The sequence below is a fragment of the Cyrtonyx montezumae genome, unplaced genomic scaffold (assembly GCF_038088225.1).
Source record: "Cyrtonyx montezumae isolate F1298 unplaced genomic scaffold, pur_monq_1.0 scaffold_3, whole genome shotgun sequence".
Lineage (NCBI taxonomy): Eukaryota > Metazoa > Chordata > Aves > Galliformes > Odontophoridae > Cyrtonyx > Cyrtonyx montezumae.
The window spans coordinates 117,289,939-117,304,110 of record NW_027072034.1 but is presented as its reverse complement, the minus strand read 5'-3'; the positions used below and the strand labels follow the sequence as shown (position 1 = coordinate 117,304,110).

The 14,172-nt window shown below is 45.1% G+C and overlaps 1 protein-coding gene across 3 annotated transcripts; it reads left to right on the top strand.

The window, feature by feature from the left end:
* Positions 1 to 2,156: 2,156 nt before the first annotated feature.
* PARP12 (poly(ADP-ribose) polymerase family member 12) lies at positions 2,157 to 12,100 on the top strand. Of its 3 annotated transcripts, none has more exons than XM_065743146.1 (8): positions 2,157 to 2,422; positions 4,356 to 4,486; positions 4,796 to 4,916; positions 5,949 to 6,039; positions 7,261 to 7,312; positions 8,100 to 8,230; positions 9,926 to 10,077; positions 10,710 to 12,100. In XM_065743146.1, exons 2-8 carry the CDS (start codon positions 4,427 to 4,429, stop codon positions 10,988 to 10,990), a joined length of 888 nt encoding a protein of 295 aa, XP_065599218.1. In that variant the 5' UTR covers positions 2,157 to 2,422; positions 4,356 to 4,426; the 3' UTR covers positions 10,991 to 12,100. The 3 variants fall into 3 exon arrangements, with proteins under 3 accessions (XP_065599218.1, XP_065599219.1, XP_065599220.1); XM_065743147.1 differs by lacking the exon at positions 2,157 to 2,422 and adding an exon at positions 3,781 to 3,798; XM_065743148.1 differs by lacking the exon at positions 2,157 to 2,422 and having other exon boundaries at positions 4,469 to 4,486; positions 4,627 to 4,916.
* Positions 12,101 to 14,172: the final 2,072 nt, after the last annotated feature.

Below are 14,172 nucleotides of genomic sequence, written 5' to 3'. Positions count from 1 at the left end.
GTTGCCATGTTAAAAAGATGAAAGAGCTATTAGCTATTTCCAATCACTTAAGCATTAATCTTTTGCTAAAATATTGGAAGCAGCATCCTGAGCCTTGTCTGATGGCCCTGGAGAGAGGAAGAGCAGCATGTGAGGCATTTGTAATCTTGTGTATCAAGCATTTGTGCACTTAGAGTAAAGCCAAAGTAGCATTTATAAAATGTAGTCTACTGAAACATGTAAAATGCACAGTCAAGGACTGGAAATAAAGGCTTTGGTTGTTTTTCCTCCTTTTCTTCTTTTTCTTCTTCTTTTTTTTTTCCTTTTTTTTTTTTCTTTTTTCTCTCTCCCCCCCCTTTTTTTTCTTTCTTTCTTTCTTTCTCTTTTTCTCCAAAGCAACTTAGAATTACTACTCTTGTTAAGACCATTTCCTGTTATTGTATGAAATGAAGCCCAGAGAGCAACACCATGGTTACGGGGCTCATCCTCCCCTTCTGACAAGTTAATGTACAACAGGAAATACTGGGGAAACCATCACAGCTAGGGAAGAGGGTGCTGCCTTCAAGAGGCGGTGTGGTTTGCAGTGAGAGTTGAAGGATTTTCCTGCATCATGAGGTGCTGTCAGACTGTTCCCATGCTGTAAGCTTTCACTGTGGCATCAGTACTTGTGCACCAAAGCTTGGAGTGGTCTGAAACTTTCACTTAGAAAGCATGAAACATCACTTTTTTTTTTTTTTTTTTTTTGTCCTCTGAAGGAAAAGAAACAATGAGACTTGAAACTTGTGGGGAGAAAATGAGGACTGTGGTTTTTTCATGTGAGTGAGAGATAATTTCACAAATGCTGAGAAACCACACGTGGGTGCCTCTGCTGAGTGTGCAGGAAAAGACCTTATCTTGCAGGGACGTGGAATGTCTGTTCAGGGACCTGTCAGACCCTGGACACGTGGACACTGTTCTGGTGTCACTATTACAGAGGCAGCAGGAAGCAGAAATTCAACAGCCCCACAGCCGTCACTACAATTAAAAGTGATAAAAAGAAAGAAAATATGATGTCAGAATGTATCAGTTTACCGTGAATTTAAGTCTCCAGCTTGTGGCACATTGTTTTAGGGAGGTTGCTATCCCCAGAAAGCTATGTAAACATTTTGTACCAAGCCAGAATGTTTTTCCTAAAGCTGGTATCTCTGTCTGCTGAAACTCTTGGCTTCGGTTCAGAAGAGTATTTTAGCACAGAATTCCCATATGCAGAAAGCAACCTGCAGGATCTGAGCCAATAAATCTCATCAGACAAAGAGAACATAAAAGTTGCACAACTATGGAGATGGGAGGCAGATACAATACGAGAGGTCAAAAGGCAGTCAGGAAGGGCTGGTTGGGGAAGAAGCAAGGTTCAACTTCACACTCACAGCTCTGTTTCTTTTTTTATCCTGTGTTTATAAAGAGCATTCAGGGTGCAGCCTTTCCAGAAACCAGAACCGAGCTGTGGTTCTGCCACCGCCTATCTGATCTGACCAGATCATCAGAGGATAAAACCGTTCTGGCCATTTCAACTGAACATAATCTGTGTAACTAAAAGAAACCTACTCTGATGCAAGTGTTTTATGTGGTTAATACTGCTCGACCTATCGTTAAGTTTCACGCTTCACAGCTCTGCTGGGAAACCCTGTCAGTCTTCTGCAGGGCTGGAACTCAGAGAGAAAAGCTCATCCCACTCTGATTTCAGCAGAGAAAAGCAGAGAGCGGCTCAGATTTGAAGTTAAAGGAGTAAAAAGGAGAGCAGGGTGCTCAGTGTGGGCTGATTCAGCCCTGCACTGCAGAGTTCCATGCTTGCTCTGCACTGTTATGGGTCTGTGCAACGCTGCTTACTGGATTAACCGGCCCAGACGCAGGCGGAGGGGTGCGTCCACTTTATGCATTGTGATGGGGATTTCAGGTTGCAAGGCAATGGCAGCTTCAGGCTTTCAAAGAACGACGATCTGCAGAAGCTGAATGGCAGGTGAAGATCTGAAGCATCCCCGGCCACGTGAGGGACGGGAGGAAAAGGTACAAGTTAGGTGTTGGTGCCCAGTGTCGGAAGTTAAGCAACAAGGACAAGCTACGCTGGCTCGCAGGGATGTTGATTTTACCGATACGCCTGCCAGAACCATTAGCTCCGCCTGGCCGCTCTGCTCGTGCCTGGCAGATGCGCGTGCGTATGGCGCAATAGCCAGAAGGAAACGCTGCTCAGCTTCACTCCTTATGGGCCAGTGGCTAGTGGGAAGGCACCTCCGACGTCCAGCAGCGGGGCTCTCACTGGCACTCATATTTTCTTTCTGAAGATCTAACTGTGTGCTAGGGCCCTCTCCCACGTGGAGCAAGGGTTCAGAGGGCTGCAGTGACGCACAGGCATGTGACTTACACCCATTCTCTGCAGGAGGTGGCTGGGCAGCCCGCTGGCAGCACTGTGAGTAGGGGACCCTGGGGAGGCAGTACCCGTGGGGCTCCAACACCTCTCCTGGGGTGCAGTTGAGCTGGGGAGGGAGGTGGAGGAAGTTGGGGATTTTCACAGGTTCAGGGTTTTGCTTTTGGCTCTGCTGGGAGGACACCTGCTTGCTGTTAGTCAGGCCATAAACCATAGTTGTCTTCATTAATTCCTCCATTCTGAGAGCGGAGGCAATATGCAAGGTGGTGTGAGGTTGCTTTTTATCTGTACAGGCTATTACTGCATGGAAGTGAAGGCAAATTTATGGGGTTACACTAGACTAGATAGTGACATCTTTGGCAAAAGGTGAACGACACTACGTGTCCTGACAGTGAAATATGTCCGTCTGCTATAGTAAGAGCATCATCTTCATTTCTTTCTCCTTAGGGTTAGCTGCTGAGTGGAAAAAAATACTCTTGGAGCACAAGCGTTAGGAAGTGAAAGTGAAAGCAAGGCTGAAGTGTACGGTTCTGGAGAACGGGTGTGGTTAGAGCAGAACCGGGGTCTTGGATCTGCACAGGGGTAGCAGTGGTCTGTGGAGTGGGGGGGGGAGGGAACAGGGATGGGGGAGAGCAGGGGGAAGAGCTGCTGGAAACTTCATCTGATTCTTCCCAGCCTCCTTGCCCATTTTCCTTCTCCACCCCCTCCAAATCCCACACTCTATCCAAGAACTCACAGTTCTCCTGCCACGGCAGCAGTGTACTGCTGTGCAGTGGGAAAAGAAGGGGTGAAGGCATCCAAAAAAAGCTCCCGGGAGTGTTGGATCTCATGAATGTCCTGCGATGGGGTTTGAAAGAAAATGAATCGGGAATGCTTTTCTAGGAAAAGCCTGGCCAGCGTTACTCTGTATAAAGAGCACAACAGTCTGAAGACAGCAGTGGAACAAGCTAAGGCTGGGAAGGAGAGCCGTGTCCTTCCTTGCTATTTGTTCTGACAGGGCACGGGGCTGCCAGGCCTTTGTTCATGGGCCTTTGTACTGCAACCAACCCTAGAAGGGAACTCCTTGTTTGTTTTCCCCTGATTAGTCTGGTTTGAATACCCCTGATCCCTGCCAAAGCATGAAGGCTGTCAGAGCCAGATGAATGATTGTTTCCCACTTCCCCTTGCACACCCTGTTCATATTCCTTGGGTTGTTGTGAGCACCTCTACCACAGACCCTTGCAAACTCCACAGCAGGCAGGTGTGTGCGCCCTGCAATGAGGCAATGCCGCAGGGGAAGTGAAATGATGTGGCGTGTAGAAAAATGTTAGCCGGGCTGCGTTCCAAAGCTGGGACAACCGAAGAAGGAGGAAGGAGAGTAGCAAGGAAAGGGAAATCTGCATTCGAATTGCTGGTGGCCACCTGTCCTGTCCTAGAAAGTGGCATATCTTCAAATTGACTTGGGGAAATTGTGGGAAGAAATTCTTCACTGAGTGATAGGGGAGCACTGGCACAGGCTGCGCAGAGAAACTGTGAACGTCCCATCCTGCAGCAGACTGTGTCTGGCGTGGTGCAGCCTGGCTTCTCCTCGCTGGGACCCCTGTCCTCATGCAGCCCCTTTTCTTTCCTCATCGGTGGTGCTCAGAGGAGCGGTGCTGCTGGTGCTTCTTGAAGGCAGTGGGATTTCTGCTTAAAAACTGTCTTACTGTTGTTATCCAGGTGGTACCACTCACCTTAATCTAATAAGCCAAGTTCATTTTGTCTGTTGCATTACATTTTAGAGAAAAAATGATGACCCAAGCCACAGAACTCAGGGTTGTTCCTCTGACAATGTGACATGTCAAACAAATGTATTAATATCAGTTCCTTGGTTCTGCACTTCGCAGCCCAAGATGTCTCCTTTTCTGAGATGCCGTTAGACTTCTGAGATCACCAGGGATATTGTATAGGTTGAAAGCTTTGGGAAAAACTGTCTCTGGATTTCTCTTTCTCCTAGGGGTGAGGACACAGCCAAGCACTGACCAGTTCTGCTTGTGGTGCCTTCAGATTGTTCCGTGCACCCTCCGAATGGCGTATACCTGGTATTGGCTTGATGACCGGGGCCAGTGGATTGAGTACGGGAAAGAGGTGAGATCCATAGTTTGATGCTGAAAGTTCCTGTTCAGCCATCTTTGGAGAGTAACTTAGGACATATTGCTCTGCGACTGATGTGTTTTACATCTCCTGCTGGTGCCCTTGCAATGCCTTGGTGGATTTGTCTTACTAAGTGTTCATCAAAGCAGCACTGATTCTCTGCGAAAGCTTCCAAAAGATTGCCTTTGAAAATAGGTGCATTTTCCAGAGATGATGCAGGATGTAGCACTGGTATGTCCCCACAGTGCCACTTACATCACAGGCTCATTTCTAACACGTATAATTTCCTTGTTCTATCTGTAGCACCCAGTTCACCCCAGTGCCACGGTAAATTCTGCAAATCTGGAGAAGGCATTTCTAGCTGACCAGAGAGGCACTCTGTTATTTTGGGCTGGTTATCAGATGTATGAGCTAAACTTCAAAGGTAAAGTATTTCTTTGCTTAAGGTTCCCTACGCAGCATAGCTCACTCTAAGGTAGCCATTTCCATTCAGAGAATTGTCAGCCTATATCTGGATTTCTTTGAACATGTCTGTTTTTCCCCTATCAGTTCTCTCCAAGGAGAACTTGAACATTATGTACTTCTCTGTAGTTCTGAGATACGTCATGCTTCTAGACTTCTGCATCTGTAGTCAGTGCTGTATACTAAGAACTGGAAAAAAAATACTTTATGGTATTTGACATATGCATTTGGGTTTATATAACTAGAGAGGAAATGAGAAAGGAAAAAAAAAAAGATCTGAAGAGTCAAATGGTGAAGCAAGCTCTGGTAGGCATCTTACAAGCTAGTTCTGAGGAGAGAAAACACGCAGCGCAGCAAGGGGAAATTATGGGCAAGTTACACAGAGAGAGAATTGGAAAAATAAGAAATGCTTATCTGTTTCTAATTTATTTGTATTTTTTTAACCATTTTAAGGTCTCTGTTAGGTTTTGAAAATTAAAATCTGTTCCCTGGCATGAATAGAAAGTGTGGCGTTTAAAGGAGGAAACAGTGGATGGTTAGCAATGTCACACTGTGTGTGCCCTGTGATATTGTTACAGGATGAAAAAGGGAAGACAGACTTCCCTCTTAACCCCAAGTAACAATCCTGTACTGCCAGGAAAGTTAGACTTAGGGACTCCATCATATTGAAAACCCTTCTCTGCTGCAGGCCAGACATCAGATGTGGTTTTCTCTGGCCAGCAGCCTGGATGTGAGTACATCTGCAGGTGCAGTAGTTGGTGGTTGCCTTTGAGCTTCACAGCCTGAGCTAGCAGGTTGTTGACCTCGGTGATCTCCAAGCAAAAGCTGCCCAAGTGCGAATAGACTCAACCTATGAAGCAGGGAGTGGGGTAGACATGACAGCAGAAACATCACTCTGCAGCATCCTGGGCTACCTGCTTTTAATTTTTTTTTCTAAGCATGTTCCCTGGGTAATAAATTGCGTAATATTGAGTCACTGTGTTTTTCTTTCAAGACATGGTCCAAAGAAATGTGATCTTTGCAACTCAAAGAAAAGTTATACGGCAGCCAAAATATCTGTTTTCTCAGTGTGAGCAAGACAAAAGGTACTATACTTCCATTATTTAATAACGTAGAGACATTAGATGATGGCACCTTTTTACTAAGAAATTCTTCTTTCCTCTCTGGAATTCAATTTTAGATTTCTTAAATTCATTTTTAGAAATGTTTTGCTGACAGATTTAACAGCAAATTTTGCTGTGACATTATTTGTAAATTATGTAATACTTCTGTGAAGTGTGCCTGAGAGATGTTTGGTGGCAGTCCTGGTAGCCATGGGAGGCTGGAGACCTCTAGGGTAGATTTGTTCCTTCTGTGAGAGCAAGATCATATAGGGCTGACACAATTGTGCCAGGAAATTTTGTTCCTTGATTTGTGGCTCAACAGTGATAAACCATACACAGAGCAGGAACAGGGGAGTGCCAGTCACAAGACTGTGAAGCAGATAGATGCCATTTCCTTGAAAGCTGAAACATTAAATAAAATAGAAGCAAATTCCTGTAAATGAAGTGACCTGGATGCAGTCATTTTTAGTTTGTATTTTTAAAGAAGTTTGGTTCAACAGCATTTGGGTATGTTTGCTTTAAAAGCTAGTTGTGCTATTGCTTTGTTTCAAAAAGGGCCATCTTGACTTTAGAAACTTACTGCTTACACAAGCAGTGTATATAAGGCCAGAGGTTCAGTGTAAGAGCTGCTTCAACCAAAGGCTGGCTGATTTAAAAATAAAGCAAACTAAAATTCCTCAATCGATGGTAATGCTCCAGTGTTCTGGACACGAGTTTTACCTGGGGCAAAATATTGATGCCAGGTGGATGATTGAGGACTTGTGTTGAAAGTCATTAAAGACTAATTAATGGAGCAGTGCACGGGGACATTACTGTCCACACACGTCCTCCTGCCAGGCTCATCCTGGGGACAGGGAAGGCTGGTGACTTAGACACGAGCAGGCAAGTGGAGGGAGAGGGCTCTTGGCTCGCTAGAGGTTCAAGTACACATGGAGGGCTATCGGAGAGCAGTTGTATAAATCAAGTGGGCTGTGTTAATTCTTGACCAAAGGTCTTGTACCAGTGCCTGCCAAGAAATTCATTAATGTTGCTAGGATGTGTATGGAAATTTAAATTGGAGGAAGAGGTAACTGTTTTTTGGAAAGTTAAAAAAATAATCCAGAGATGCCTGAAAGCTGCCGTAGAGCTAGGTGAATTCTCCAGAAAGGGAATTTGGTGGTGAGAAGTGTTGTGGATTGACTTGCTCTTTCTCCTTTTTCACAGCCTGTATCCCCCAGAATGGGACCAGTCGGCACTGCCTGAAATTGGGTACAAGGTGCGTGTTTTCACATCTCCAGTAGAGTGGGTGAATTGTGTCCTGAACTAATTTTTCTAAGCAGTATGCTGTATAAGACACAATCCTCAGCTCCAAAGAGCAAGGTGCATGAGGTGGTGCCAGCTTTTAAATATGTCTCATAAAAAACTACGAAGTGAAACAAGACTGACAGTTTCACTTTCTGAATAGACCTGCATCTGGGAGACTGGGAGACTCTCAGAATCCCTCAGGTACACTTTGCAGGTTAAGGAGGGCTCTTTTGACCATTACTAATTGAATCTGTCCTTTTCCAAGGCACCTGTTCCTTTGCTAAACTGCAATTTAAAGGGGATTTGTAGTATTTTCTTAGTCTATTTGAAGTAAAATGTTATTTTCTGTGGTAAAACTAGCACTTGGACCTGTAAGGAAGTATTTAGAAGGACCTCAGGTATCAAATTAAGGTGAAGTTGATACTCACTCTTCTCCACTTTGAATACTGCTATGCATTTCAGCTCTAGGTTACTTTGAAGGAGAAATAATCTAGATGCATAAGAAGTGTGTACACTGAGGAAGCTTGTGTTAGATGTCATTAATTTCCCTGTGCAGCAGCACCTCAGTGCCTGGGCTTCCAGCCTGGTAAAAGAGAGTGGAAGTGGTGAGAGAGTGGTTAATTGGGAAGACAAGAGAAGTTAATGATTTTAATGGTAGGGTTTTTCTTTTAATGCAAGTAAGTTCTTAAGTCCTTTGGAAGGACTGGGAGCTGTTAGTGTCAGAAACACCTTATTTTTGGTCTTTTTAAATGTTTCAGTTGGTAGACGTTGGTAACACTTCCAGTGAATACATAAAAATTGAGAGTCTGTTTCAGAAGACGATGAAAGATTACAGCATCTGCCGCCTGCAGAGGATCCAGAACCCAACACTGTGGCAAATTTTTCAGTGGTTTGTTTCTATTTTATTTCATTATTCCAATGGTTGCAGAGCATGGGTGTTTCCTGATCTGCTGTCCTCCACAGTCCGTGTTAGGAGTTGCCAAAGGCAGTAGCCCAACAGAGGTTAGATTGCCACGTTTTTGTGTGCATAGATCCAGCTGCTAATGAATTCCACAACAGATGCATATACATGAAGACACGCATACACACAAAATGAGATTTTATATATGTTCATGTAGTCGACCAAAGAATCAACACAGACAGCACAGCACTCATACACTGATAAATAATGCCAACAGTGTTATCCTGTTACCTTCTCTGGCTAATCAGGATGAAAGCCTGTTGGTGGAAAACAGACACACACACACACACACATATGTCTCTTCAGGAGTTGGACTTAGACACTCAGCCTACACACATCCTGGCCCTGTGATCCTCCCATCTCCAGCTGCATTCTGCACAGATATATGTATGTACAAATGGATCTCACAGTTGACCTCTATACTTTGTGGTGCCATCAAGTAGTTGTCCTGAGCCTAATGGTCCCTCTGGTAGGCAAGCTAAAAACTGTTATTTCTAGCATCTGGGCCAGAGATGTGACTGCTCTGATACCTGTGTCCCAGGTCACTTACTCCCCCACTGGCTTTCCCGCTTGACATTCACTAGTGACCAAGCATCCTTGCTTCAATTGCTATTGCCCTAGTCTCTAGTCCAATTGCTTCACTGAGATCCCCCATTTGCACTCCTGCACACTGGCTGTAGAGTTCATCACCCAGCATGTGAGCTAGAAATGAAGACAAATAAAAGAGATATGTCAGACTGCATGGATCAAGCACAGGGCATGGCTAGACAAGCCTATGGACAAGTCAGTCACCTGTTCATATATGATAAGGGACCTTCTTTCTCTCCTTTTCCATCTGTCTTCCTATGTGTGTAATCCCCAAATGTTCTTTTCCTGCATCCCATGAGTCACATACCCCTGTAGGGAGGACCCACCTCAGTCCAAGAGTGATACCCCAGAGCCTTTCCATTGCCTGTGGTGCTAGGTGTCACACCAGCCCATGATGGCCCCGTGAGAGGCGCTGGGGCTCCATGCTGTCTGAGCAAATAGTTGAGGTTCTCTCACCTGTCACTGCCTCCACGCTCCTGTGTGTGTGGTAAAGCAGGCTTTTACCACATAACCCAACAGGATGTACACGTGGATGTTATTCAAAAATGATATTCAAATCATGTTATTCAAAAAGAAATTTATTTTCCTTAACTGTGACTGAGTTGTGGAATCTCAAATTTATTCTTCCCATGGGATTTATAAAGGAAGACTTTTGTTTATGTGATAAGGCTAGAGGTAGAGATTGTACAGTTTTTACTGTGTCTTTTTACTGTTCATTTCATACCATACTTACTCATTCAGGATTATACAACCTGGGAACTGGGAACAATTCTGTCTTGAGAGATGTTTTTCTCTTTACTCTCTAATGAGATACGTGAGTGTGTGCGAGGTCCATGATGATGTGAGAACTTCTTGTTTTGCTGTAAGGAGCCAGCTGTGCTGCGAAGTACCAACAGAAGAGCACAGCAGGCAGTACCCCCACTGACAGTGGCTGGTGTCACTCTTCCTCCACAACTCCAAAGTAGGAGGAGTTGGGTTGGGAAGCTGTCCTCATTTGAATCAGGACAACACATCATTGATTTTTTTTGTCACTAGGCAGAAGGAGCAGATGAAGAAGCTCCATAAATCAAATTGGGTGGATGAACGGCTTCTGTTCCATGGGACAAATCCAACCCATGAGTCAGCCATCTGCGAGCAGAATTTTGACTGGAGGATCTGTGGCACTCATGGGACAATGTATGGAAAAGGTACAAGCACATGGGTTGGACTTGCATCAAAATTCTTAGAGTGTTCCCTAGAACTCAGGGAAGAGCTCAGCACAAGCTGTGTTTTCTACTCATCCTATTTCCTTAGACTTCCTTTTATTTATGAAGCAGCATAAAACAGTGGTGAGAGCAGCCAGGTCAGCCCATGTGGTCCTAGCATGGGCCCAGCCCCAGCTGCGGTGGGGACTCCATAGGCAATGGCAGGCCTGGCGGGACAGAGTTCATGGCACAGCATGGAGGGCTGCAAAAACAGCCAGAGTCTGTGTGAGGTGACTGCCCTGTCACCCACACGCCTGCCCCTAGTGCAACCTCATCTGTTTGTGTCTTATCACTGCAAGCAGTGTCAGCAGTCTTCAGGAGGGGCGGAAAACATTCCTCTTTGCCTCAGGTGTTTGCCATTTAGCAAAGCTTTTAAACAGGTGAGACAGAGAGGTTGATGGAGAAATACGGCTAGCATCTGTCTGCTTTAAAAAAAAGCCTGCATGAAAACACTTGGCAAGGATAGGTTCAGAGCTGTTTGGGATCTGTTGGATCACTGGCTGACAAAGAGCTGATAGCAGATATTTGTTCCCTGGTGAACGCATTCTCTTACCTGTGGCTGTTCCTGGTCCTAGGGAGCTACTTCGCCAGAGATGCCAGTTATTCTCATCGATACTGTTCCTCTGGGTCCAGCCGCTACAGAATGTTTGTAGCTCAAGTTCTTGTTGGAAAATTTGTTCGGGGGGACTCTGAATACCTTCGTCCTCCACCCACACCAAACAATCGCAACAGACTTTATGACAGCTGTGTGGATGACCCGAAAAACCCTTCCATCTTTGTCATCTTTGAAAAGCTCCAGATTTACCCTGCCTACATCTTGGAGTACAGCACTAGTTCTCTATGTGTGATCCTTTAATGAATGGCTGAATATTCTTTGTATTTACACTGAAACACTTTAATAAATATTTTTTTTCATGTTTGTACAGTTTTAGAACTTGCTAATGCCAGAATTTCCTTTAAGATACTAAAGAACATTTTGTTATGCAGCAAAACAGTATCAGTCTCCCACAGGACTTGTGAGCATAGCTTTTGTCACAGGACCTATTCCAACAAAAAGGTGCTAAAATTCCTCTTGCCTGGGGTGGGGTCATATGTACATACTGTGGTGGCTCTGCATACTCTAATGCAGTGATGTGTTCTGACACTGGAAGCAGCACTGCTGAGTGTATGCTTAAGTTGGCTTTGTTTCCTGATCAAGTCACTGTTGGTACTTCTCACCTTACTCTTCCACATGCAGTCTGTCCATCCATCTGGGGACACCATATCTTGAATGTCCTTGTTTTGTTCCCATCATGCTGATAATGTCATACTTTGGGCATCCTCATCCAGTCCCCATGGGAAGAGTCCCTGCCTCATAGCAGCATCTCCCTGGATTTAGGCCAGGAGAACCAGGGGTATGGCAGCTATGAGAGTCAGATCACCAGTGTGCTATGACATTCACAGTGAGGAAATTTGTGGTGAGCTGAATAATGGTATGTGGTAGCATTCCACTGAGTCTGCAGAGCAATGCTTGCAGCAGCAACCAGTGAGGCAAAAGGGCTTTGCCAGAGGTGGCTGCTGCTACAGCTACCAGACACTCTTTTCTGTTTGGGAAGAGATTTGTATTGGAGAAAGTAGGCTATGGAATGATGGACTTGCACAAACCACTTTCTCTCATTCCTCCCTGCCATGATAGAAGAAACCATTCTGTATGGGTGAAATCTGATTCCAGCAAGGTGGGTTTCAGGGGGTGATTACCAGTCTCCTTGGGGATTAGGAAAAGGTAGACAAGTCCATGATGAGGGGCAGCCCAGTCACTGAAATAAGACGTTGGTATGAAGAAGAGGAAATGGCAAGGAGGAGAGGATGGCTGCAAACATGCAGAGGGGAGTTTGGAAGAAAAGGAGTTTTCTTAATAAGTAGAAACTCTTTCTCACTGCAGGGAGTGTTCATACAGTCTCTAGAAATTAGGTGCTAGGAACTGCACTCAGAATCAGGCAAGAGTTTGCTGGGTGCAGCCGTATGGTGCACTTTGAGTTGTGACTGCTGCTTTTAACTTTGCATGGGCTGGGTTACCAGATCCAAAGCTGAAGTGCTCTTTGACGAGCTCACACTATTCCAGGATCATTGTGAGCAACCCTAAGTTTACATCATTCCTAGGAACTGTCCCACCTCCAGTTTGCTGCTCTTCTCCCTGTGCCAGTGCTGGTGACTACTACGGTGAGCAGGATCAAATGCAGTGCATTCATCTACTTGCAAACTGTCTTAAGCAAAGAAAAAAAATCCACTTGAAATAAACAATCATAAAGTATCAGCAAGAACAGTTCCCAGTTTAGCTTGTGCCAAGACTGATAAAAAAGGTGAAGCTGCAGCACTGACTGGCAAAGGATGATACTGAACCTACAGTCCAGGCAGGACTTTGTATGGTAAAAGATTTGGGAATACTTGGGTCAGTAAGGTGATGAGAGCTGAAACCACTATAAAAATAAAAAGCAATGCAATCTGCAAATACTTCTTCATTGGGGTTTTTCCTTGATAATATGAATCTGCTAGAACTTCGTGCAGACCTGAAATTCCTGCTGCCTCTGAAGCACCTGCACACCACCCGAGTTCTGCAGCTGTGAATGAAAGCATTCCTCAGCACCCTTTCAGGTAAGAAATGCTTGCAGATAGGCAGCAACACTTGCAGTTGTCAGCAGGCACTGAACATGGATCTGACAAGTTTGTGGGCTTTTTTTTTTCCCCTGGGTAAAACAAAACCAAAAGCATGAGAATTTATTCTGTTGAGAGCACGTTAAATGACTTCTGACTCAGACACTGGGAATGACAGCTGCAGAGTCATTGAGATAGTGGTGGAGAAGGTCTGATTGGGAAACACAGCGAGTAGGCAGGCTGCTTTCTGTGGAGTTTACTGCTTTCTGTGCCAGCTGTGTTGGTGCTGGGTGGGCAGGTGTCAAGGTGGACTTCTCCATGGTTTGTGGAGCTCATTCTGTTGATGGGTATGGAGGAAAGCTGCTCTCAGCATGAGATTAAATAATTGGTCGAGATCTTGACTAATTATTTCTCTATGTTTCCAAAACATTGCCTGTTTGCAGGGTGCTGTGGGAGCACTTAACCTGTGCATGATGGAGAGGTTTATGGAGCATGGCAGCTGCAGGAGAGGAAAGGGAGAGGGCTCTGCTGAGAGGTCAGCCCATCTCATCAGGAGGCTCCAAATAGGAGCTTTTGGTTTGTTTAAGGGAAAAATAATAAATAAATCCAAACACTCACAAAACTTATATTCTACTTGTGAGCAAGAAGGAGAAAGCAGAGAAAAGAGAGCTGGAAGTGCAGAGCTGCTCCTGGAGCAGATGGCACCAGCTGCAGAGGAGGATTTGAGAAAGTGATGCCTGGGGCTGGGAGCAAGTCAGCGTCCTGCAGGACAGTCTGCTGACTCCTCCACCAGGAATGGGGCAAAGGGAGGCAGTTCTGAGAGGAGAGGTTGGTTTTGGCACAGGTGGTTTCCCTGCTCCACCTGGGAAATCTGTTGGATCCAGCTGGGAGTGGGATGGCTCAAGCTGGCCTGGGGTCCATCAGGAAGGGTTCTGGTTGGTGAACTGTAGTCACAGCTCCTACCTCAGGCTCCATGGGGATACTCCATCTTCTTCCTCTGTACTCCATCTCCTGGAGAGCTCCTATCTCTGTGAGTATTGGCAGCTTCTTCAGTTGTTCCTTCAACAGTTGCCTCATGGGGACCAGCAACAAATTCAGAAGAATCAATTGTTTAACGCCCACATAAATGCAGTTCTTATACATACAGAGATGCACCTACTTTTCTCTGCCTGCGAAGATGCTTGCTCATTGTTTGACTATTGCTATTGTTTGACTATTCCATCACAATTTATTTCTATTATTCCCTGGTGGTGGTGCTCTAAGGCCTTCACAGTGTCTCTGGTTTTAACACTGTTGATTACATATTTATGCACCTGTTCCAGGCTTTCTATTACATGACACCTCAGCAAGTTTTCAGGCTTTCCTTTAATTTAGTGATGCCAAGTTTCACTTTTCAGCATTTTTTAA